Here is a 27,208-nt window from a genome sequence, read left to right on the forward strand (position 1 = left end):
TGACGGGAGCGAATTGCTCTAACGCCTGCCCTCATTGTGCGGTGGTCTTGCAGGGCATCCAGGTAGTCATCGAATGTTATGTGTTTTTTGACCACACATCGCTGGATGCCTTTGGCCTTTTTCTCGCTCTTACCACCACACCTGTAGACGTAGAGTTTGGCCCGTAGGCTTACAAACTCCTCCATCACTTCTCCCCCACATTCATCTTTAAATTTACCGACAACTTTCTTGTTGATGGGGGAGAAGCAAGGGTGGTCGGAAGGGTAGCAGCTGGTGTCGAATTTAGCCATCAGTGTAGGGTCGGCTTTGAGGTCTGAGTAAAAGTCTGCTGTCTGGATCTCATACACGAAACTGTCTGTATCCATATACATCAGGTGAATATTGTCATGGTAACGGGGTTTCATGGTATTGTAGTGGAAGTCGTACATGAGAGTCTTTGAAAGATCTAGTACGGCCAGTCCGGCATAGATCGGCTTGTCGAAAATGATGGTCTCGTGATTAAGGTGGACTAGAGACAAATTCGGTTCGTACATTGTACGGTCCTTGAAGGACGGACGACACACTAACTTCTTGAACCTCTTCTCAGAGCACACCAAATTCATTTTGAGCCTCCGCCTTTTATTTTCCATCAGTTTACCAAATGTCGAGTTCACAGCGAGCTTAAAGAACTCCTTCTCGAACTCGTTGGCTGCTGCTTTCCGCTTGTTGGTATTCAGCCGAATATAGGGCTCCAACCATGCCGACTGCTCAAACTGTAGGACTCGGTGAATCTTAGTCACTCTCAGCCCATGAGATACTGCTTGCTGTAGATTTTTGTAGTGTGCAATGTAATGTTCCTTATTTTCAAGAGTTGTCATTAGCTTTGATTGATTTGAGCCGGGCGGGCACTGATTTACGGGGAGAAATGGCAGGTCTTTGTGACTTTCGTGGAGCTCGGGAGGGTACTCCACATCACACTCAATAATGTAGCCTGTAGGAGAATCATCTGGGACAGACACGACATCAATTGATGTGTCTGCCCATTGGAAATGCCGAATTGGAAGCGGCAGAGACATCGCCCACCCGTACAAATTATTTGCATCAATGTACTCCAGGAATGTGGATGGCTTCGATGCATCATATGTCTCAGGTATGTAGGAGTTATTGGCTACGCAATGACGTTTAATGCTTTGCGCTACTCCTCCCCTAATACCTGCTTCCACAAACATATACATGTCATAATCTGTGAGAAGCTCTAGCTGTACACCTGTGGATCGAAGCATCGCGTCGAAAGCGAACCCAGGACAAGAAATATAGTGAGACGGATCTAGGCTGTATGTCTCCAAACATATGGAACGGAAATTCTCGAATACATCCGCCAAAATCAGAACATCCGTCTTCAGGTACAAGTCAGCGTACTCCCCCAAAGTAGCACACTGAAACTTATCCCAGACTTTCACTGCATGAGCGTACTCCATCTCTGAAATCATGGAATCAGTCAGACTATTGTAGAAATCGCCGATAGGTGGAAGACTAGTGTCATCTAATCGAGCAAAAGAATCGACAAAATCATACGGGAAGACACCCTTGCGGGTAACCAACTCCAACTCATCAGGCGCGAAAAACTCAGCAGTACTGACAAACTTATCTGCCGGCAAGAACTCAGCGAGCGAAGCAAGACCCCGACTCATGAAATGGAATGTATCGACAAACTGAATGCTGAACTTATCATGCAACTTCTTGGAAAAAGTTATCAGCTTCTCCTCTGAATTCGGAATTATGAAGATGTCTTTACTGTCGTACCCCAACTTCCTGATAATGAAGTTCTGATCGTACGCCAGGTTGTGGAAGAACACAATCAACTTTTTTGGTCTGCGCCTGAGAAGGTTGCAGTCATTACATGCAGGCCCCAGATATTCACCGGTAAAGTGATTGTGATCACGAATTTTCTTTGCAGTTCCTCCGAACTTTCCTCCACAGTAGCAGCACACACTTGCTTGCAGAAAAGCAGTGTTCTGTGCATGTGTGAGCGGAGTCATAGAAACAGATGTAGAAAATATTTTTTGTACATCATGACCAATCTCCACAATGCGAGAAATGAACTTATCCTCTGCGTCACAACCGCGATACAATTCAGGCTCTGATGGAAGTGCTGAAGTGAGGTGTGCTGGAATGACTGTATTATCTGCTTTCACATAAATGCAGTAGCTGTATGCTTTATGCTTTTGGTACTGCAGCGTGTATGCTTCATCAGGATTCGGGTGGCACATATGGATTTTCTCCAGAATAGCTTCAAAGTCGCAATATACCACGATGGGCATCTTATCAGCATGGTGGAAGTTTTTGAACTGCAGAATAGGTGGCTGCCCATTTTGATCGGGGGATGGCAATTCCATCCGAACAGCAGCATGCTGTTTGCAGAGCTCACGGTGTTTTGCCAAACACTGAAGACCAGTGAGCCCGCTAACCCTATCCTGATCATCGTAATGCTTGAAGCATCTTTTGCAAACTTGAATAGCATCATGATGTGTAGTGATTTGGGACCGAACCAGGGCAGAAAAATTTTTAATGTAGGTGAAATGGGACGAATTGTCATTGACCAAGAGCAGAAGGTCGAAATGATGTTCTTTTTCTTCAGGAGCGACTCGTGCAGGTACAACATTCAGATTCTCGTCGATGCTGTAGATGTTGATGGAGACTCCAGGGTTCTGTTTTTCGAACAGCGGTATTTGCCTGATTGGAGTAGGAAACTCGATGTTCGTGAAGTTGAATTTCTCTTCCAAGTCATGGTATCGCTGGTTGACACGCTCTGGATGCTCACCTTCCACGTACTTCACAAGAATAGACCACTTAAAACACATGTGGTCTTCGAGGTTTTGTGGATTTATCACCGCATATTTGTCTTTGATGGAAGTAGGCAGTTCGATGTAGGAGCTGGCACGGAGTGGATCGAGCTTGTTTATTCGGAGTTGAAGTCGCTTAACAGCCGACAAAGTCCATCCAGACCCTTTTCCCATGTAGTCTTCCTCCTCCTTGCAGATCTTAGAAATGGACTCAGTAACTGCTTCCTCCACCTCATAAACTGCGTAGAGGGGCACATTAATGGTTTTGAACGCTCTCTTGTCTTCGCTGACATCCACAGGTTTTTCGTAATCACACTCAAGCACGATGTTGAATTTTAGTGGACCGTTCTCCTCTATCTCCTCTACAAGTTGGCTCATTATTTTTGCCTTGATGGAGTTCAGGTACGAGCAGATATCCTTGGCAGTACTTGACGTGTTTTCTGCCACGTACGTTTTCAAGTTGCCCTTGAAACCTACTTCGGCGATGATGAAACCGTGGACATTGGCCAAACCAGTCCCAGTCACCACCTTTATTCGGCTGGTCGAAGGCTTGGGCGTAACTGCAGGCTTAACTGCTACCATCCTCTGCTTCTTTGTAGGAGGTGGAGCAGGCCCCTTGCATACCTTGATGTGGGCTTTTAACTTATCAGCCCTGGCGAACTCCTTAGTGCAGTTCTCGCAGGAAAGCACTATGCGGTTTGGGTTAAGACCGCAAGCCGACTTCTCATGTAGTCTGGCGACACCAGCACGGGCGAAGGCCTTATAGCAGAAGCTACACCGCATGCCTGATGTCGTGGCGACAGCTCCAGTACATGATGCAAGGTGCTGCTGCATCTTGTCACTGCGAGCGACCATCTTTCCACATAGGTGGCACTGCTGGTGGTCACGATGCTGGTTCTCAGCACACTGACGCTCGTGCCGGTAGCGGTTGTTGCCTGCCGTGAATGTAGCAGAGCAGAAACGGCATTTCTGAACGGTAGACGCCATCACAACAATCGGTAGACTGGTCTCAACGTACGGAACACACAACGGTAGCTCGACGCACGGAGAACTGTAACAAAAGAATTAAGAATAAAATGTAGCTAGATGTTAACACGAAAAAGTTGCAAACATAACCTCAAAACTCTAGCCCTCAAGCTTACTAACCTAAACTGATAGCAATGTTACTAAATAAAAAAGTTGCAAACATAACCTCAAAACTCTAGCCCTCAAGCTTACTAACCTAAACTGATAGCAATGTTACTAAATAAAAAAAGTTGCAAACATAACCTCAAAGCTACTCCTTCATGTACAATCCTAAAAATGGTAGAATATTTAAAGTACTGATAAAAGTTAAAGCTGAAAAATATTCAATGTAAACTAAAAATGATTGATTACATAACCCCAAAACTACTCTAATGCACATCCCAAAAATGCTAGAATATTTTTAAAGTACTGATAAAAGTTTAAACTGAAAAATTTATGGTTACCTACATATAAGTGTACCGAGAAAAAACTAGCTAGCTGATAATCTACAACAAAGCTGAGAAACATTCAATGTTAACGAAACATGTAACATACCTCAGAAAACGATGAAGTGGAGCTGTAGAACACGAAGTAGCGTTGGCGGTAGAAATCGTGGTAGCAGCGAAACTCACACACGAACTAGCTCACTCAAACTCTAAGAACACACTAAATCTCCGACAGCTAATCCCGGCCTTTTATAGCCTCGGACCTGCTTTTTCTTGGAAAAACATCAGGAACAGAGTATTTTTACCGAACCTACCAATAGGAATGTAGTATGTGGAGGGGAAGTACCATTGTCTTCGGTAAAACCCAGATGACTCATGCGCAGGTCGTAGCAGGTCTGTGAGGGGTGGGAGGTAGAAATGTAGGTAATAACTTAACATGACAAACCACTCTCGGACCCAGTCCTAAGTGCACCCACTAATGACATAGGTGATTAGGGATAAGGTTGCGAGGCACCGCCTGCATCATGATTTATCGCTCAGGAATGTCGTCTCGTAGTGCCGAGGGAACCCGAACAATAGACTTGACCGAGCCTGCTACGACAAGCTCGTTAACTCGCGACTTTGTGGCACCATGAGGCGCTCAGGTAGCAGTCATGGTCTGTGATAAGACTCGTTAATCGTCAGCAGTCCAAGCACTAGGGTAGGCAAGTTATGAAATAAAATAAATCCATATTCGTTTAATACATTTATTTAGTCAGAACACATACATATTACACAACTCCATTTTAGTTAACAAGTAAGCTGTACACAAAAATTATTCCACATTAGTTATGAACAACATTCGTTTAAAATTTTTTAGCATTTCATTGAGAACAATCAGTTGAATATCTACAGTATGGAACATTTTGCTGATGTTCCAGGAACCAGCCCTTTTCACAACCATTTAAGCTCTCTTTTCATTGGTCAAATAAAACATCCCCCCCCCTCTTCCCCTCCATCTAAGATGCAGCTTCACCATCATGCTAAAATTCTGTAAGACCAAAAAAAAATTACTTTCCTTAAACCTTACGCTATAAATTTCATAAATCCTAGGATGCTGTTACTGCATCTAGAAATTAAAAAAAATATTATCTCATAAAAGTTTTATTTACATGTTAGTCTTAACCATCCTACCACACACACGCACACACACGCACACACATGCACACACTTACACACATGCGCATGCATGCGTGCACTGAGATGAAATACATACTTGCCCACATAATGTACTTTTATTTACAAAGGCAACATACTAAAACACATAATATTCAAATTTTGTGTAGATTGGATGGTACCAGAAAACATACTGCAAAACGAGCGGACTCAACACTCGAGTCTTTACTAGGATTGGGCTAACGGATTGCCTCTGGAACACCCTTGTTGCCTTCAACGACTCAGAATTAATACTTTTATCTATCACAAACAACAACAGAGTTAACTAAGCAAACATAAACCCCACACCCCTAAAAAAATTGTTATTACACAAGGCATTATTTACATGGCAGGAGACCGCACATACAAAGTGCGCAGCTTCAGGTTAGAAATATTGATTAAAATAACTGCTAAAGATGCTAATTTGTTTATGAAAAAATTGCACGTGAAATACATACACTTGGTTATTTACACACACACATACATACATACATACATACAATACAATACACATGGCTTCAGAAGGAAGTACGATATTTTGAAAACCACTCGACTTACATCTGTTTATGAAAAGGAGCTAAAATTAATATTTTTTCAAAGTTAATTTTAGAGATGAAACATCATGTGCAAGTCCTTGCATGCGAGAACATTTAATTACGCAATTATTTTCATTTTTCCCAAACCATAGGTCTGATGTGTGGATACCACACAAATTTCATACTTAACATATGCACTACGAGTTGACTGTACGCCAGTCTAAGCCCCTGCGCTTAGAGACGAAACTGCACTAGAAACGTTAGCAAGCATTGCAATTATCTCGCTTTACTAACGCAGATTCACCATGACTGGTTGGACCTCCTGAAACAGTAAACATAGGACAGTGAAAACACATTAAAATAATGCTTTTCAAAATAATTGTATAATAAAAAAACACTGCATATTTCTCGAAAATCACCACGCAACCGACAGCCCTTTCAAACACAATTCTGCGAATGCTATCACAGAATGCTAGATTTAGCAAGAAAGGATCATTTCTTCCTTCATTATGGAGTACAGTAATACATCACATGAAGATAAACAAAAAAGGCACACACTTCGTTCTTAGACTCGTGCCGCCTCCTTGACAGAAAGAAATGATTTTACACATAAAATAGTATATAATTCTTTTCCAGCGATGAAGCTGTACTAATATCACCTTGACAAGCTTAGATGATCTAGGGAGAGACAAAGTAAATATATCAACAAAAAAAAGTCGGCTCAAAATCAATTACAAAAAAAAATACTTAATATTCCTTCGATTACATATTTTTCTCAATTTAATAAATGAGAGAACACAAACATATGTTTAAATCACTATTTATCAATTTTAAACTCTCGTGTACATCAGGAATATAAATATATATATATTATCATTCATTATTAGTTGTAATGTAAAAAAAGCAAAACAGTTCCTTTGTGGAATATGGAATGCTCACTCACGATCGAAAAAAGGAGGGGCTTCACTGTAACTCAAGGGGAGGGGAAAACCATCTTGAAAGTTAGTGTTTCTCATATATTTGGATATATAGTAATCAAGCAAGTAATAACATTTGGTGGTAGGTATAATCTCCGCCTGATTAAAGTTTATTTACTAACATGAATTCACAAATTAAACGAATCTCCGAGTACATTTACATATCTTTTATTAAAAAAATGCACAGATTTATTGTTTTATCATAAATAACCAAGAGCACACTAAAAAAACCCAACGAAATCTCGCCAATAATAACCAACAACAGCACACGGAGAATAGAAAAAAAAGATTTTTCAGTAATAACATGCAGCATGCGGAGAAAATCAGCATTTCATGGAGTAGTAATAACCATTACACACAAAAAATAACAAAAAAAATGTATTGACAGTAATAACCAGCAGCATTCTGAGAAAATCAATAAAAATATAGACAGGAATACTCAAATGCAAAAAAAAAAAAAATTAGTAATAAGATGCAGCACACGAAAAAAATAACCAACGAAATTCGCAGAATTGTGTTTGAAAGGGCTGTCGGTTGCGTGGTGATTTTCGAGAAATATGCAGTGTTTTTTTATTATACAATTATTTTGAAAAGCATTATTTTAATGTGTTTTCACTGTCCTATGTTTACTGTTTCAGGAGGTCCACCCAGTCATGGTGAATCTGCGTTAGTGAAGCGAGATAATTGCAATGCTTGCTAACGCTTCTAGTGCAGTTTCGTCTTTAAGCGCAGGGGCTTAGACTGGCGTACAGTCAACTCGTAGTGCATATGTTAAGTATGAAATTTGTGTGGTATCCACACATCAGACCTATGGTTTGGGAAAAATGAAAATAATTGCGTAATTAAATGTTCTCGCATGCAAGGACTTGCACATGATGTTTCATCTCTAAAATTAACTTTGAAAAAATATTAATTTTAGCTCCTTTTCATAAACAGATGTAAGTCGAGTGGTTTTCAAAATATCGTACTTCCTTCTGAAGCCATGTGTATTGTATTGTATGTATGTATGTATGTATGTGTGTGTGTAAATAACCAAGTGTATGTATTTCACGTGCAATTTTTTCATAAACAAATTAGCATCTTTAGCAGTTATTTTAATCAATATTTCTAACCTGAAGCTGCGCACTTTGTATGTGCGGTCTCCTGCCATGTAAATAATGCCTTGTGTAATAACAATTTTTTTAGGGGTGTGGGGTTTATGTTTGCTTAGTTAACTCTGTTGTTGTTTGTGATGGATAAAAGTATTAATTCTGAGTCGTTGAAGGCAACAAGGGTGTTCCAGAGGCAATCCGTTAGCCCAATCCTAGTAAAGACTCGAGTGTTGAGTCCGCTCGTTTTGCAGTATGTTTTCTGGTACCATCCAATCTACACAAAATTTGAATATTATGTGTTTTAGTATGTTGCCTTTGTAAATAAAAGTACATTATGTGGGCAAGTATGTATTTCATCTCAGTGCACGCATGCATGCGCATGTGTGTAAGTGTGTGCATGTGTGTGCGTGTGTGTGCGTGTGTGTGGTAGGATGGTTAAGACTAACATGTAAATAAAACTTTTATGAGATAATATTTTTTTAATTTCTAGATGCAGTAACAGCATCCTAGGATTTATGAAATTTATAGCGTAAGGTTTAAGGAAAGAAATTTTTTTTTGGTCTTACAGAATTTTAGCATGATGGTGAAGCTGCATCTTTGAAGGAGGGGAAGAGGGGGGGGGGATGTTTTATTTGACCAATGAAAAGAGAGCTTAAATGGTTGTGAAAAGGGCTGGTTCCTGGAACATCAGCAAAATGTTCCATACTGTAGATATTCAACTGATTGTTCTCAATGAAATGCTAAAAAATTTTAAACGAATGTTGTTCATAACTAATGTGGAATAATTTTTGTGTACAGCTTACTTGTTAACTAAAATGGAGTTGTGTAATATGTATGTGTTCTGACTAAATAAATGTATTAAACGAATATGGATTTATTTTATTTCATAACTTGCCTACCCTAGTGCTTGGACTGCTGACGATTAACGAGTCTTATCACAGACCATGACTGCTACCTGAGCGCCTCATGGTGCCACAAAGTCGCGAGTTAGCGAGCTTGTCGTAGCAGGCTCGGTCAAGTCTATTGTTCGGGTTCCCTCGGCACTACGAGACGACATTCCTGAGCGATAAATCATGATGCAGGCGGTGCCTCGCAACCTTATCCCTAATCACCTATGTCATTAGTGGGTGCACTTAGGACTGGGTCCGAGAGTGGTTTGTCATGTTAAGTTATTACCTACATTTCTACCTCCCACCCCTCACAGACCTGCTACGACCTGCGCATGAGTCATCTGGGTTTTACCGAAGACAATGGTACTTCCCCTCCACATACTACATTCCTATTGGTAGGTTCGGTAAAAATACTCTGTTCCTGATGTTTTTCCAAGAAAAAGCAGGTCCGAGGCTATAAAAGGCCGGGATTAGCTGTCGGAGATTTAGTGTGTTCTTAGAGTTTGAGTGAGCTAGTTCGTGTGTGAGTTTCGCTGCTACCACGATTTCTACCGCCAACGCTACTTCGTGTTCTACAGCTCCACTTCATCGTTTTCTGAGGTATGTTACATGTTTCGTTAACATTGAATGTTTCTCAGCTTTGTTGTAGATTATCAGCTAGCTAGTTTTTTCTCGGTACACTTATATGTAGGTAACCATAAATTTTTCAGTTTAAACTTTTATCAGTACTTTAAAAATATTCTAGCATTTTTGGGATGTGCATTAGAGTAGTTTTGGGGTTATGTAATCAATCATTTTTAGTTTACATTGAATATTTTTCAGCTTTAACTTTTATCAGTACTTTAAATATTCTACCATTTTTAGGATTGTACATGAAGGAGTAGCTTTGAGGTTATGTTTGCAACTTTTTTTATTTAGTAACATTGCTATCAGTTTAGGTTAGTAAGCTTGAGGGCTAGAGTTTTGAGGTTATGTTTGCAACTTTTTTATTTAGTAACATTGCTATCAGTTTAGGTTAGTAAGCTTGAGGGCTAGAGTTTTGAGGTTATGTTTGCAACTTTTTCGTGTTAACATCTAGCTACATTTTATTCTTAATTCTTTTGTTACAGTTCTCCGTGCGTCGAGCTACCGTTGTGTGTTCCGTACGTTGAGACCAGTCTACCGATTGTTGTGATGGCGTCTACCGTTCAGAAATGCCGTTTCTGCTCTGCTACATTCACGGCAGGCAACAACCGCTACCGGCACGAGCGTCAGTGTGCTGAGAACCAGCATCGTGACCACCAGCAGTGCCACCTATGTGGAAAGATGGTCGCTCGCAGTGACAAGATGCAGCAGCACCTTGCATCATGTACTGGAGCTGTCGCCACGACATCAGGCATGCGGTGTAGCTTCTGCTATAAGGCCTTCGCCCGTGCTGGTGTCGCCAGACTACATGAGAAGTCGGCTTGCGGTCTTACCCCAAACCGCATAGTGCTTTCCTGCGAGAACTGCACTAAGGAGTTCGCCAGGGCTGATAAGTTAAAAGCCCACATCAAGGTATGCAAGGGGCCTGCTCCACCTCCTACAAAGAAGCAGAGGATGGTAGCAGTTAAGCCTGCAGTTACGCCCAAGCCTTCGACCAGCCGAATAAAGGTGGTGACTGGGACTGGTTTGGCCAATGTCCACGGTTTCATCATCGCCGAAGTAGGTTTCAAGGGCAACTTGAAAACGTACGTGGCAGAAAACACGTCAAGTACTGCCAAGGATATCTGCTCGTACCTGAACTCCATCAAGACAAAAATAATGAGCCAACTTGTAGAGGAGATAGAGGAGAACGGTCCACTAAAATTCAACATCGTGCTTGAGTGTGATTACGAAAAACCTGTGGATGTCAGCGAAGACAAGAGAGCGTTCAAAACCATTAATGTGCCCCTCTACGCAGTTTATGAGGTGGAGGAAGCAGTTACTGAGTCCATCTCTAAGATCTGCAAGGAGGAGGAAGACTACATGGGAAAAGGGTCTGGATGGACTTTGTCGGCTGTTAAGCGACTTCAACTCCGAATAAACAAGCTCGATCCACTCCGTGCCAGCTCCTACATCGAACTGCCTACTTCCATCAAAGACAAATATGCGGTGATAAATCCACAAAACCTCGAAGACCACATGTGTTTTAAGTGGTCTATTCTTGTGAAGTACGTGGAAGGTGAGCATCCAGAGCGTGTCAACCAGCGATACCATGACTTGGAAGAGAAATTCAACTTCACGAACATCGAGTTTCCTACTCCAATCAGGCAAATACCGCTGTTCGAAAAACAGAACCCTGGAGTCTCCATCAACATCTACAGCATCGACGAGAATCTGAATGTTGTACCTGCACGAGTCGCTCCTGAAGAAAAAGAACATCATTTCGACCTTCTGCTCTTGGTCAATGACAATTCGTCCCATTTCACCTACATTAAAAATTTTTCTGCCCTGGTTCGGTCCCAAATCACTACACATCATGATGCTATTCAAGTTTGCAAAAGATGCTTCAAGCATTACGATGATCAGGATAGGGTTAGCGGGCTCACTGGTCTTCAGTGTTTGGCAAAACACCGTGAGCTCTGCAAACAGCATGCTGCTGTTCGGATGGAATTGCCATCCCCCGATCAAAATGGGCAGCCACCTATTCTGCAGTTCAAAAACTTCCACCATGCTGATAAGATGCCCATCGTGGTATATTGCGACTTTGAAGCTATTCTGGAGAAAATCCATACGTGCCACCCGAATCCTGATGAAGCATACACGCTGCAGTACCAAAAGCATAAAGCATACAGCTACTGCATTTATGTGAAAGCAGATAATACAGTCATTCCAGCACACCTCACTTCAGCACTTCCATCAGAGCCTGAATTGTATCGCGGTTGTGACGCAGAGGATAAGTTCATTTCTCGCATTGTGGAGATTGGTCATGATGTACAAAAAATATTTTCTACATCTGTTTCTATGACTCCGCTCACACATGCACAGAACACTGCTTTTCTGCAAGCAAGTGTGTGCTGCTACTGTGGAGGAAAGTTCGGAGGAACTGCAAAGAAAATTCGTGATCACAATCACTTTACCGGTGAATATCTGGGGCCTGCATGTAATGACTGCAACCTTCTCAGGCGCAGACCAAAAAAGTTGATTGTGTTCTTCCACAACCTGGCGTACGATCAGAACTTCATTATCAGGAAGTTGGGGTACGACAGTAAAGACATCTTCATAATTCCGAATTCAGAGGAGAAGCTGATAACTTTTTCCAAGAAGTTGCATGATAAGTTCAGCATTCAGTTTGTCGATACATTCCATTTCATGAGTCGGGGTCTTGCTTCGCTCGCTGAGTTCTTGCCGGCAGATAAGTTTGTCAGTACTGCTGAGTTTTTCGCGCCTGATGAGTTGGAGTTGGTTACCCGCAAGGGTGTCTTCCCGTATGATTTTGTCGATTCTTTTGCTCGATTAGATGACACTAGTCTTCCACCTATCGGCGATTTCTACAATAGTCTGACTGATTCCATGATTTCAGAGATGGAGTACGCTCATGCAGTGAAAGTCTGGGATAAGTTTCAATGTGCTACTTTGGGGGAGTACGCTGACTTGTACCTGAAGACGGATGTTCTGATTTTGGCGGATGTATTCGAGAATTTCCGTTCCATATGTTTGGAGACATACAGCCTAGATCCCTCTCACTATATTTCTTGTCCTGGGTTCGCTTTCGACGCGATGCTTCGATTCACAGGTGTACAGCTAGAGCTTCTCACAGATTATGACATGTATATGTTTGTGGAAGCAGGTATTAGGGGAGGAGTAGCGCAAAGCATTAAACGTCATTGCATAGACAATAACTCCTACATACCTGAGACATATGATGCATCGAAGCCATCCACATTCCTGGAGTACATTGATGCAAATAATTTGTACGGGTGGGCGATGTCTCTGCCGCTTCCAATTCGGCATTTCCAATGGGCAGACACATCAATTGATGTCGTGTCTGTCCCAGATGATTCTCCTACAGGCTACATTATTGAGTGTGATGTGGAGTACCCTCCCGAGCTCCACGAAAGTCACAAAGACCTGCCATTTCTCCCCGTAAATCAGTGCCCGCCCGGCTCAAATCAATCAAAGCTAATGACAACTCTTGAAAATAAGGAACATTACATTGCACACTACAAAAATCTACAGCAAGCAGTATCTCATGGGCTGAGAGTGACTAAGGTTCACCGAGTCCTACAGTTTGAGCAGTCGGCATGGTTGGAGCCCTATATTCGGCTGAATACCAACAAGCGGAAAGCAGCAGCCAACGAGTTCGAGAAGGAGTTCTTTAAGCTCGCTGTGAACTCGACATTTGGTAAACTGATGGAAAATAAAAGGCGGAGGCTCAAAATGAATTTGGTGTGCTCTGAGAAGAGGTTCAAGAAGTTAGTGTGTCGTCCGTCCTTCAAGGACCGTACAATGTACGAACCGAATTTGTCTCTAGTCCACCTTAATCACGAGACCATCATTTTCGACAAGCCGATCTATGCCGGACTGGCCGTACTAGATCTTTCAAAGACTCTCATGTACGACTTCCACTACAATACCATGAAACCCCGTTACCATGACAATATTCACCTGATGTATATGGATACAGACAGTTTCGTGTATGAGATCCAGACAGCAGACTTTTACTCAGACCTCAAAGCCGACCCTACACTGATGGCTAAATTCGACACCAGCTGCTAACCTTCCGACCACCCTTGCTTCTCCCCTATCAACAAGAAAGTTGTCGGTAAATTCAAAGATGAATGTGGGGGAGAAGTGATGGAGGAGTTTGTAAGCCTACGGGCCAAACTCTACGTCTACAGGTGTGGTGGTAAGAGCGAGAAAAAGGCCAAAGGCATCCAGCGATGTGTGGTCAAAAAACACATAACATTCGATGACTACCTGGATGCCCTGCAAGACCACCGCACAATGAGGGCAGGCGTTAGAGCAATTCGCTCCCGTCAGCACATACTCTATACTGAGTACAGCAATAAGCTGGCCATAACGTGGGAGGACGACAAACGGCTGATCTGCGAAGATGGTATCCACACAGTCCCCCACGGATATGTTGGAGGCGACGAATAATTTTATTTTACTGTAAATAGTTTTTTTTTTAAATAGTTTGGCAGTTTGGTAGTTGTTTCCATTTGTTGTATAGTTTTTCTGTTTTTTGTTTTATAGTTTTCATTTTGTTGTACAGTTTTCCATTTTTGTTGTACAGTTTATGTTTTTGATGTATAGTTTCCATTTTTGTTGTAAAGTTTTAGTTTTTTGATGTATAGTTTCTGTTTTTGCTCCATTTTTGTTGTGTAAAATATTTTCTTAATTTAATAAATAAAATTTTACCTACATATTGTTTATTATTTTTAATATAGAACCTATATCCCACGAGGTACTGATACTTATAAATGTCTTACAGAATGGTGAAATGTAATTATAGACAAACATTAAAATATCTGCTTCCATGCAGCTTTTAAACACGAGTACGCAAACACGGGCTTGTTTAGGAATGTAATTATACGCAGCCATTAAAATATCTGCTTCCATGCAGCTTTTAAAACACGAGTACGCTAACATGAGAAGAGAATATTACTTGTGAGTTAGGACTCTGAAAAATGTCTGGCCCACTAAAATGGGGTAATAAAGGTTTTTTGAAATTATCATTACTTTAACTATCGCATCCACAACGATAGTATTGATAACATATATTTAAGTCAAAACCTATAAATGATAAATCTTTAAGAAAAAATGGTGGTTACAACAGCAAAATGACTGTGGATTTTGTGGATTATGTGATTTATTTTAACAAAATTTGCGAATGTTTTTTGTCTATAAGGGTCATAATAATGATGGTAGAGAATTGAAACTCGACCTTACATACACTGGCGTACTTTAAAAACCTACACTTGATGATACCATCAGATGAAATCAAGATGGTTGTCTCCACTAAATAAGATGGCTGCCTCCAGCAGACAACGATGGTATATATATTTTTTATTTTGATAATAAATTTATTTTAAAGAATGCGGTGTAACGGAAAATTGTAACAGGGGTGAGTGGGGTGTTCGACGCGCAGGTTTTTTAATTAAAATTTTATTAAATAATATATTTTTTAAATTTCATTTTTATAATTTTGATTATTTAATTTTTTATAAATTTTAAAAAATTTTTCCATTAAAATCGTATAATAAATAATGATTTACAAGATGGCGGAATATTATAGAAAAACCTAATATCCGCCGGAAGTGCCGTAATACAAGATGGCCGCCGGAAGTGACGTAATCAAAAATGGCGGCCGGAAGTGACGTAATCCAAGATGGCGGTCGGAAGTTTCGTAATCCAAGATGGCCGCCGGAAGTGACGTAATCCAAGATGGCCGCCGGAAGAAATGTAATCCAAGATGGCCACCGGATCCCTGGATCCCCCACCCCCCACCCCTGTCCCCATATGAACTATATTTACCTACTCCTATGCCATGTTGACAAAAAAATTTATCATGAAAGCTTTATTACAAGCAATATCAAAATAATTGAAATCTCAAGATGCGAGGTTGTCAAACCATATACGTCCCATATGTATTCGATTTCCTAATTTTCCTGTAGGATTAGTCCAAATTTTCTGGAAGTGAGATATGTGGAAGACGTTTCTATACGACTATGGATTGACTCCTATGTATGTAACCTATGTATTTGGATTTAGTTGATTCATTATCAATGTGTCTGCCACTCGGTTGGTGATTCTTGACTCTTAGGTTCAGTCCAAAGCCATTTTATTAATGTTTGTATTAAAAAAAGGTTGAAGATATTAAATCATCTAAACGGTTTACTAAATACAGATATTATTATGCAAAACTGGAATAGAAATAGTTCAATTCTTCTCTTGCAAGAATGTGAATGTTAGAATATTTGAATTTTTTTTACTCAAACATGTTTTTACTATTGTAATAAAATTTGAAATAGATGTAGCTCTTATTTTGGGTTAAAACATTATGTTTTTTTCAACTCCAATAAACTCAGTTATTTAATGCATAGGTATTAAAATATATACTACTAGTACTACATAAAATTATTTACTTTAAATAAATATGACTTCAACAGAAATAAACTAATTCTTAAATTTTTTTTCCAGGCAGTGATCATAGGCCAAAGAAAAGGAAAAAATTTGTTCTTAGGCGTAAAAAAATAAGTATTGTACCATCTGTCATCTTCATTCGGGAGCAGATAAGGAACCGAAAACACATTTCTGCTACAAAAATTGGAGACAACAAAATCCGTCCAGAGCGATGGAGCAAAGTGTTGTTTTAGAAGGTTTTTGTAACAGTATACAAATGCATGGTTTAAAGTACAAATACTTCGTGGGTATTGGAGATTCTAGTGTTTATGCAAGAATCATTTAAAATGTTCTCTATGGAAGTTTTGTTGCACAAACTTTAATGTGCTAACCATTGCATACACAACTATACCAGGTACCTGCACATCTTAAAAAGTGATAAGAATTTTGGCCCAGAGGCTCGACGGATGCTCAAATCAGTCATTCCAAGGCTAACTTCTGCAGCACGAGGTGCTATAAGACACTATGAGAAGGTGGGTGAGAAAGCTGAAGACCTAATTAAGGACTTGCGAAATCATGTATTTGGAGACCATTCTGAGTGCTGACATTACTTTTGCGAAGGCAGTGAATCTGATGGAAAAAGGGTAAATATTTTACTCGGATCTGTATTATTTGACCACATTCGAGGTCTTTTAGGAAGGCTGGTAATAAAAGCTCCAAGACTCGTGGAAATAAAACAAGCAATGCAGCTGAATTTTACATGAATCTTGTTGCAAAGTTCAATGCTGGGAAACGTTTCAACTTCACTCAACGAGGATCTTTTCAAAGACGATGCCAAGCCGCGGTTTTAAGATTTCAGAAAGGCCATGCATGGGAAATAAGACCTTTCAGGAAACTGGCAGGAAGAAACCCTGGACTGAGTCATTATAAGGTTATCCGAAAGAGACAGCAGACATTAACACGCCATAAATTGCAGTTCCATGACGACTTCCCTAAAAAGAAAAAAAAACTGATACAACTCATCCAGCAGACATCGACTATGGACCAAGCTCTTAACAAGTAGAAGATGATCCATGTGACCAGATTTCAGGTGCACAGCTAGCAGAAAAGTGTGAGAACTTTGTTTAATCTCTGAATGTTACCTCTGAGCAGCAAGAAGAAATTGCTATTCAAACTAAAGATCAGGCGGATTGTATAAGCTGGCATAAACTAAGCCGAGTACGCTTAACAGCTAGTAATTTTGGGACAGTGTGCCGAAGAAAAGAATCAACTCCTTGTGCGAACTTTGTGAAAAATCTTTTGTACAAACCCTCTGAAAATATCAAAGCTACAGAATACGGTTACCGCAATGAACATGTTTTTATTAAAAGGTTCCAAGCACTAACAGGCTTGGTTGTGGAGAAGAGTGGACTGTACATAGATTTAGAAAATGGGTTTTCTAGGAGCTAGTCCAGATGTAATTGTGGTCTCATAAAATGCTACAATTGAAGTAAAATGTGTTCCATCAGACATATCTACTGGGATTCAAGAGCTGGCCAGAGGTAAGAAAGGATTCTTCCTCCAAGAAATTGCCAGCAAGAAGTTACAGCTTAAAACCACGCGTCGTCACTTCCATCAGATCAAAGGAACTTTAAATATAACAAAAAATATATGTTATTTAATTGTCATGACTAATACAAAAGAAGATTTGTTTGTTGAAAACGTTCAACGAAATGAAGATTTTTGGGAAAATAAATGCTGCCCAAACTCACGCGATTCTATAAAGAGTGTTTACGACCCGAAATGGTTGATCCACGAGTAATTAGAGAAAACAATTGAGAGAACCAGAGTATGCATCCAAGAAATCTTCGCTACGAATCCTTCAAAACATATGAAGTTAATATGCATACACATTTATTATGTTCATCTTGTACTTACTTAAAAAAAAGGGTTTACTTAATATTAAAAAAATAGTTTGGTGTTTAGAAAATATGCTTAATAAATTTGCTGAATTTCCATCTGTGATTTAAAACAAAAAATATCATCTACTAGTTTACTTAAATAATAAGATAGGAAATAATAGAAACACAAATATGATATTCGTTAAACAGAATTAAACATATTATGATGAAACTGTAGTTATGTTTTCTTTTTAAAATTATGTTTTATTGGTAGTCTATTTGAACGCTTTAATTTTAATACAATTTATTTTCCATTTCTAGAAACTGTCATTGTTTTTAAGTATTTTTTAAGTGTCAGCTGTTATCATATCTGAAAAAAGTATATTCATGTCATTTTGTTAAATGTTATTTTTATAACTCACAATGTTTCAATGTTTTACATTGAATCTGCTGATGAATGTGTACGTATTTATTTATTTTGTATATACTGTAAAATATCACTGATAAAAGTTGAAAGAGAGGGTCCATACAGCATTTTTTCTTCGTAACGATGAGACTGAAAACTGGGCTTTCATGACTGGCATGGAGGTATGGTTATTTACTTTCCACTAATGGTGATAAAAGCAGGGAATATATCAAGTTAACGTTACGATTTAATGAAACTGTCAATGCACAAAGATTATGATGATGGACATATATTACTAAGTCAGTGTAGAACTGCTTGAAAACCTGACAACTACATTTAATGTAGTTGTCAGGTTTTCAAGCAGTTCTACACTGACTTAGTAGTACATTAGCGTAACGTATTTACGCACAAGTTCTACCGAGTATTTCTTACAACCAAAATAAATAGTGTCTTGTAATCCAAAGAATCATTTTTACTTTAAAATAAAAACATTGTCAGTTTTAGACAAGAAAAATATAATTTAAGCTATCCACGCTAAAATAAAAAATTGCCACTTAATTTTAAATTTATAAATTAGAAATTAATGTTGCATATAAATATTGTTAGGTTTTTAACGTCTCATTTCAATATATATGTTTGAAATGTTAGTGATAATTATAATGAAAATATACTTTAAATGTATTATGGTTTTATCTTGAACCATAGTTAACATCGAATATTACGGTCAGCACGTACATGTGTTGATGTCCAGTAGCGGATCCAGAGGGGGGGCTAAGGGGCTCAAGCCCCCTCCAAAAGCATCTGGGTTCACTATTGTTTTAGTGTTTGCCTTGATAAAGCCTAGCCTCAGCTGGGTCAAGCCCCTCCCAAACCAAAATCCTGGATCCGCCACTGTTGATGTCTAAAGTGCTCGTAAAGGTATTTCCTGGCGGGCCGTCAAACTTCGCTCACCGGCGCGGCGGATTGTCAACCTCGATAAGCCGCGGAGGCACGTGACTCTGGTCGGGTGGACTACAACTGGCAACACTGCGGCTCTCAGCCCTGTCCTGCGCATGCGCGGGTGGACCCGCACATTCAGGAGAAGGGGGCGGCCGAGGGCCGACCGCTGGCCGAGGGAGGAGAAAAGCAACCTCCCCGTTTGAAGAGCCTGACTCGAATTACTGTTGCCAAATATTGTAATAGGATAATATGGGAAACAGACAAAAAAAATGCGAGACATGTTGTTCAGCGAACCTGGCGGCGTGGACTGAACCTACGCTTTGGAAACGGCGGTAAAAGGCATTGAAGTGTGTTTGGTGCTATAAGATGATTGTTCTATTTGCGAATAAATAAACACATTATTATGTGAACAGTAATTCAGAATGGCCGGAAATATTTGTGCGGTGTTTGGCTGCAAAAATTACAACGTTACTAACTGCTCAAAGTCTTTTTTTCAGATTTCCAGTGTACCCAACGCAGTAAGTGTTTCGCGTTTCGCGCATTCACAATTTTAACCCCTTTATTTTATATTTCTGTCTCTTATTATAAAGTAATTATTTATTATAATTCCTTACCATTCTTGTAACATGATTTGTTTGCAGCAGTTTCTCCCGGTTTAATTAAGGATTTTTATTTAAAATGCAGTCACATTTTCAGGTGAGAAATTAATTTCATACATACAATTTACTTCCGTTACTAAAACTAGTTGTTCTTGTTTCCTTAAAAATAAAACAGCTGGAAAACCAATTAGATACTACATAGGCCTACTACTTGTTCAGTTATTTTGATAGATTATATTTTGCACATAATTAAATATCTATCTTTGACACATGCCTTTAAATAAAGCCTGAGAACAGTTCTGTATGAATAATAGCATTAAATGTGTTTGAATTTCTAGTTTTGGTAAAAAAAAAACAGCACTTAATTGTGTAAACATGTTGCCTTTAATATGCACGTAAAATTGAATTACGCGGGGCTTTCTTCAGTCCACGCCGCTAGAATGCACTGCAGTCTGGTGTCTCGTGCTTCGCCAATGCTAATTGACCGGAGTTTCCCATATTATCCTATTACAATATTTGCTGTTGCTCCCAGCTACGCAGGTACTTATACTGACCGGGCAGAGTGGTTGGGTAGTTAATGCGAAGGATTTATTCACATTTTATCAAAATTAACACGATTTGGCCGTGTAGCGATTTTTATTCTACAGGGTGGGCACAAAGTCCCATTACCCCCCCCCCCCCCCTTTTAATGAAGAGGTGGAGAGTAACCCTCCCCATGTAATGATATGGGCTGTATTGGATAGCAAACAGATTTACGGTCCATATTTCTTTGAAGGAACCGTAAACCAACATCATTACCTTCAGATGTTACGAACCTGATTCATACCCCTGTTGGATGACAAAGGTATCATAAGAGGATCGCTGGTTTCAAAAAGATGGTGCGCCTCCCCATTATGCCATTTCAGTGCGTGAATATCTTAATGAGGTGATTCCAGAACGCTGGATCGGCCGTGGATCACCTGCATTACCAGCTCCACTTGTCTGGCCACCCCGTAGCCCCGACCTCACAACATGTGACAATTCACTCTGGGGATTCATCAAAGACATTGTTGCTGAGCAGAGGTATGCAAATGTTGAGGACTTGAAGGAGGCCGTGAGGCAGGCATTTCAAAGGGTTACTCCAGCGATGCTGCGCAAAATGTCGCACAGAACGTGGCGCCGAATTATTTTGTGTTAGGAGAATGACGGGATACAAACAGATGTTGTGGACAGTTAAAGACAAAACTGGTGTATATGTATTGGTGGTACTGTGTATTGGTCCAACATATTCACCATATAACATGTTAGTACGGGGGTAATGGGACTTTGTGCCCATCCTGTATGAACCACCCTCATCAGAAAAATCTCTTAGCAAAATTTTAATTCTAACAGTTGGGGGCCGAAAATGAATTGGGAAGGAGAAGAAACGAGATACAGCACTTACACAATCGTCGCAATAACCACGCCCACGGACTAACACAAAAATAAGACTCTCTTAAAAAAATACTGGCAGAATGTCGGCGAGGGGCTTGGGGAAACGGTTACCCCGCGCGCATGCGCTTGGCTGCCATGTGCTCGCGTCCGGGCGTACACACGCGCCTTTGCGCTGCTAGAGCAGGTCGGACGTGGATGATGTTTGGTTTCTAATGATTGTATTAGCCAGCTAATAAGGGTGTTGACTTTTTTTATGAATAAAATTAATCTCAGCAAATAAATTTCAGCTAAAAATATTAAATGTACACACACAAACACCAGTGAATTTATGGAAGTTTACTTCATACCTTTATTAAGTAGGTTACGACCGTTATACGTGCATGTATAAGTTATTTTTTATGATCGAGTGTTTAATTAAGAAGAGCCAGGAAAAAGTATATACAGGCTACTGCACATGTCATTACATATAATATTTCGCCACTAATTATCTCGTTAAAAATTAATTTATAATTTTTTTGTTCTTGATTTTTTACGTAAGGATTGTCGCTTTCCCACCTCCTTCCCATTACTCCCCGCGCGGCGCCCTGCCTTTGACACGTAACTGACACCTGACAGCTGCGGAGTTACGCGAGCCGCCGACACGTGTTTCGAGAGATTTCTGCCGTCGTGTCGGCGCGAAATGACGCGACTGGCCCCGGCCGCGCTCGCGAGTTCTGGAAATTGCGGCTGATATATAAAAAGAGGACGGCGGCCCCGAGAGAGATCAGAGAGAGAGAGAGAGAGAGAGTTCAGGCAGGAGCCTTCCCGCGGCGGAGCTTCCGGGGCGATAGTGCCGCGGGTGCGGCAGAGTGGCGAAGTCCTTGGACGAAGGTTTCAGGGCAGGGAGTGAGTGAGTTCAGTAGAGTCGGGAGTTTCCCCGCGGCGGAGTTTCCAGGTGATAGAGCGGCGAAGTCCCTGGACGAAGGTTCCAGGGCGAAGAGTTCAGTTCCGGGTTATAGTGTCGCGGGCGCGGCGGAGTTCCAAGCGAAGTTCCGAGCGAGGCGTCGAGTGGGATCTCGGCTAAGGCAAGTGCGTCGGCGGCGGCGGAGTCCCGCGGCTGAGATCCACGAGGGGCGCTGCGGCGAGAGTTGCGCCAGAGGTGCGGCCCAGCGAGGCGTGTGGATTGTAAGAAACGAGTGACTGGTGAAGCAACATTTTTAAGTGCAATTGATTATTTGGCAATTTTATAAGATTAATTGTAAGTGAGATAAGTAGTGGCCATCAATAAAACTGTGTGTGTAATAACATTTTTAATTGGGCTATCCTTTACGAACCCGCGGTAAATCGTAACATTATTGTAATGTTATAGACCTCGACATACCCTTCTGGCTAAAAATGAAAAATAAGTTTCACTTCTAAAATGTTTTTTTATCTATATGGGAATGGGAGGTAATGGGTCGTTATCATTTTGACTTCAATTATTAACATGGTCAAAAGGTTCAGCCAAACAGGCCGACAACACATGTCATTTAACATAATGTATAGGCCATACGCCATTTATGGTTTATCTAGGGGAACAAACCAATAACAACTGCTGTGCAATAGTAACTGAGATAATGTCTGAAGACATCCTCCGAGAATGCTCGCGAGCCAGCCGAGGCGTGCAGCGGGCGGTGTGCTGCAGGAGGAGCTGGCGCCGGCGGGGCCGGGCAATGGCAGCGACGCGAACACGACGGCGCTCAGCCCGCTCATGGAGGACGAGCTGCTGCTGTCGCAGCCTCACCACGGCGTGCACGTGGCCAACTGGCGCTGGGACGAGATCGGCCTGTTCTTCGCCTTCTCGCTGTTCATCGTGACGGCGGGGCTCGCCAAGGTCGGTAGGTACTCCCGTGGCCTCTCAGTCGCTCGGAACTCCGACACTGGCACCGCCCTCAGAACCCATTCCCCGGAGCCTCTTTTCTGCTACTGTGGTGGTATTATCGGCTTATAGGAGGCTGGCAGATGAGGAATTTAAGCTGCTTTTATGACTTCCAAATATGCTTCGTTTCGTTGATTGAGCTACCGATTGTGCTTCTTCTTTGTCAAATGTGCTTCCGATTGTGCTTCCTTTTAGTTGATTGTGCTTCCAAATGTGCTTTCTTTCGTTGATTGAGCTTCCGATTTTGCTTCCTTTTCGTTGATTGAGCTTCCAATTGTGCTTCCTTTTCGTTGATTGTTGATCGTAAAGTCTGTACTCAGGACATGATTGGGCTTATGGTTCGAAAATGTTTGGTTTATACAACTGATGGCTGGTAGACTAGGAGCCTATACTGATTTTCGGATTTGTTTACATAAAATTAAAATATTTGCATCGGACAAGGATCGAATCAATTAGTATATTAATTGCCGGTTTTTGATGGCCACTTTTTTATTATCTTTTAACTTCAAACAATTTTCAGAAAGGCACATTAACGTAAGATTTTATATAAGTATCAAGTAGACCAGCAGGACTGAGAGTCTATTTATGTATATTATTTATGTATAGTCTGCTTTAGGTTATTTGTCATTAAATTAATATTAAACTGATAATTACTAATAATAGAAAACAGCGAACTTCTTTCTCCTTTCAAGTAATATATTGCTAATACTTAAACCGATTAAACGGGTAAATGTAAAGAGATAAGAATATTATACAGCTCTTCAAGTCGTTCTTTTAATTGAGCTATTACGCAACACCAACCAGATAATGACAGCTGTTCCCAGAATAGGAATCAGTCTCTTGGCCGAGTGTCTTATTGTCTTAACTATTTAACTCAGCTAAGTAACTCCATTCTCAGTCTCATGGAATGCATTTGTAGAGGTCATTTCATGAGTTCGATGCCAACCTCATTCATATGATATATGTCTTGATGCCAGTTTTTCATTTCAGTACGCAGACTTTTTTTTAAAACATTTCATTGTAAGGAGTTCCTTAGATATTGATTTCAGACAAAACCATTGCTGAAAATCATCGACGAAAAATATCCATACCTAACATTGAAAAAATCTTCCCAATTAATTATAGTGAAATTTCTTAAACATCTCGTTTATACGTTATTAATTTCGTTTACATTTTTTGTGCTATTCAATCACACTTTGTTGAAATTCTGAAATAATTTTCAATTTTCGCTAAGATTAGGAAGTATGAACCACGAAAATACAAGTTGGTACTCGAAGCTGACATATTAAGTCAAATGTTCACTATAAGTACTTTGAAACATATTATGGAATCAGTGAAGTGTAGTTAGCGATTTTTCTAGTTTTCCGCCATTGGACCGTTTTTCTTATGGCTTTTCATTCTCGTCAGAGTCTCATGTCATCCTAAAATTTATTTTATGTTTGTATGAACTTTCCATTCTTCTTGATGTCTGGTATCTGAAATTGTTTATTTCGTCTTCATTTCCTCCTCGTTTGTAACTAATATAGGGAAAGGTGGCTAAGAGGACGCATCGTCTAAGAGTACGCAGTGTCGTTACAGTTAAGTTGGCAACATGTGGCGAAAAACTAGTGTCGGCCAGCCATTGTTTTCTTAACTGTTGTTCCAGTCGTAGTTGGACGGAAAGTGTAGTGCGTGATTTGTAGAGTGTACAGGTAAGAACATATTTTCTGCTTGTTTAATGTAATATTTATATCTTATAAAATAAGGAATGTAATAATGCTGGTAAGGTGGATGTGCATTGTCAAGTAGTGTAAGAATTGATGAATGTCTTCCTGTAGTAGCCCCCGAGTATGTTTCCCGTAAAGTAGCATCTGATGCCATCTGTCGGATTTTAAAGGAAACATTACAAAGTCGGGCAAGAGTACTCACGGTGATATCGGCTAAGAGTTCGCGCGTACTCTTGCCCGCACTGTTTGCGTACTCTTACCCGATCCATTATTCCAGCAGTGTTCATCATAGGATATAAATATAAACAGAGGGAAGAGGATTAAAGAAATGAATTATCTGTTTATGTTCGTTTTTTATACATGTAAACACTAAAGGTATGTATTTTATGTGTGCAGAAATGGGTAGACGGAAACGAACCACGAACAGAAAGCTCTTCACTGTTGAAGACATGAAAATAGCCCTAAGTCTGAGGGAGGAAGGATTAAGCATACACCAGATTGGACTTCGATTAGGCAAGAATGAAGCCATTGTGTGAAAGAGGCTGAGATATGTAAGTATTATTCTATAAAACGTTAAGTTAATATTACACTGCTCTTCTATACGTTTGGCTAGTAATACCGAATGTTCTTATATTTTTATAGGGGAAAATTCCTACATCCTTGGGGCGTTTCCACAAAGTGTTCACCGATGAACAAGAACTCGAAATTGAAGACCTCATCAAAGACTTCGACTGCAAATTTTACTGTATTACTAGGAAACAATTAATGGTGTTAGTGTATAAGTTTGCTGACGCAAATAACATTGCACATCCCTTTAACAAAGATAAGCGAATGGCTGGCAAGGACTGGGTAGTAGACTTTGTTAAAAGGCGTCATCTTTCCTTGAGAGCACCTGAGCAGTGTAGTCTTGGTCGAGTAATTGGGTTTAATGAAGTGCAGTGTGGCAGGTTTTTTGAGAACCTAAGGGTATGTTATGAAAACTTCAACTTTCCTCCACACCGATTAACAAATATGGATGAAACGGGCATTTATACGGTGCCAAACACCACTCCCAAAGTTTACACAACAACAGGTAAACAGGCTGTATGCAAAGTGTCCTCTGGGGAAAGAGGTGACAATGTTACAGCTGTTTGTTGTGTTAGTGCTATAGGTTTTCCTGTTCCTCCAGCATTAATTTTTCCAAGGAAAAGAATGCACGATGCACTATACAAAGACGCACCTCAAGGAACCCTTCCTCTTATATCGGATTCTGGATTTATGAACTCAGAACTGTTTGTACAATGGCTAAAGCACTATCAGAAACACATGAAAGCATTGTTGATACTCGACAATCACCGCTCTCACTGTAGCCTGGATGCAATTCTGTTTAGCAGGGAACATAACATTACATTGTTAACTCTTCCTCCACATTCCAGCCATATGCTTCAGCCATTGGACAAAGTATTCTTTGGCCCATTAAAATGTGCTTATGCTAGAGATGTGGAGGCATGGATGACAACACCAGGGAACCATGCATTTGCTGTTCAGCTTAAACACGTAGCAGGTTTATTTCGAAGTGCTTATGGTAGAACAGCCACTGTAGAAAAAGCAATAAAATCCTTTGAATGTTTTGGTATATACTCTTTCAACGCAAATGTATTTTCTGCTGACGATTTCGCACCCTCTCTGGTTACTTTCCGCGAGATACATGACTGTGATATTAGGCCTGATTTTCATGCAGCTAGCTGTGAAGAAGTAGATGACACTTCTCAGATCCCATTATGCTAGCCTTCAGAAGCTAACAAAGAGGCTATGATAAACTTACATGACCAACCAAGTACCTCGACAGGTAATCAATCTCAGCTGTCCCACACACCAATATCCGAGATACAACCGTCTCCAAAGGACAATTCGGCAGGTAAACGAAAAAGACGAGCACAAAAATCAGAAATACTGACATCAACACCAGTGAAGAATAATATGGAACTGAAAAAGCGAGAGAGTGAAGAAAAGGAAAGAATGAAAAATGCAAGAAAAAGAAAACTGGATGAGAAGAGGAAGGGAATTGTTGTGGCAGTAAAACTAAGATCGGATAATGTGCTAGAAGATAATCAAGGGGGAAAATATGAATGCCCAGGCTGTGGATGTGATTTTGATGACGACTGGGTACAGTTTAATAGCTGTAGTGCATGGTGGCATGAGGCATGTTCCGACTACAAAGGCAGTGGACCATATGTATGCGATCATTGTTGATGATGATTTTCGCGGACTCTTGCCCGACAAAGTTCGTACTCTTGCCCTCCATGTCGTCAAAGAGTACGCAGAGTGAACTTTTACATTGAACAACTTGTACTGTCTTT

At 40.4% G+C, this 27,208-nt stretch overlaps 1 protein-coding gene across 2 annotated transcripts in view; it reads left to right on the forward strand.

The window, feature by feature from the left end:
• Positions 1-27,208, forward strand: part of LOC134527345 (sodium/hydrogen exchanger 2-like) — a 430,632-nt gene that overhangs the window by 14,485 nt on the left and 388,939 nt on the right. For both annotated transcript variants that reach the window (XM_063359946.1, XM_063359947.1), the window contains exon 2: positions 22,930-23,122. In XM_063359946.1, the coding sequence (XP_063216016.1) occupies positions 22,930-23,122 (193 nt within the window). The remainder of the gene's footprint in view (positions 1-22,929; positions 23,123-27,208) is intronic.

Source organism: Bacillus rossius, chromosome 1 (genome assembly GCF_032445375.1).
Source record: "Bacillus rossius redtenbacheri isolate Brsri chromosome 1, Brsri_v3, whole genome shotgun sequence".
Classification (NCBI taxonomy): Eukaryota; Metazoa; Arthropoda; class Insecta; order Phasmatodea; family Bacillidae; genus Bacillus; species Bacillus rossius.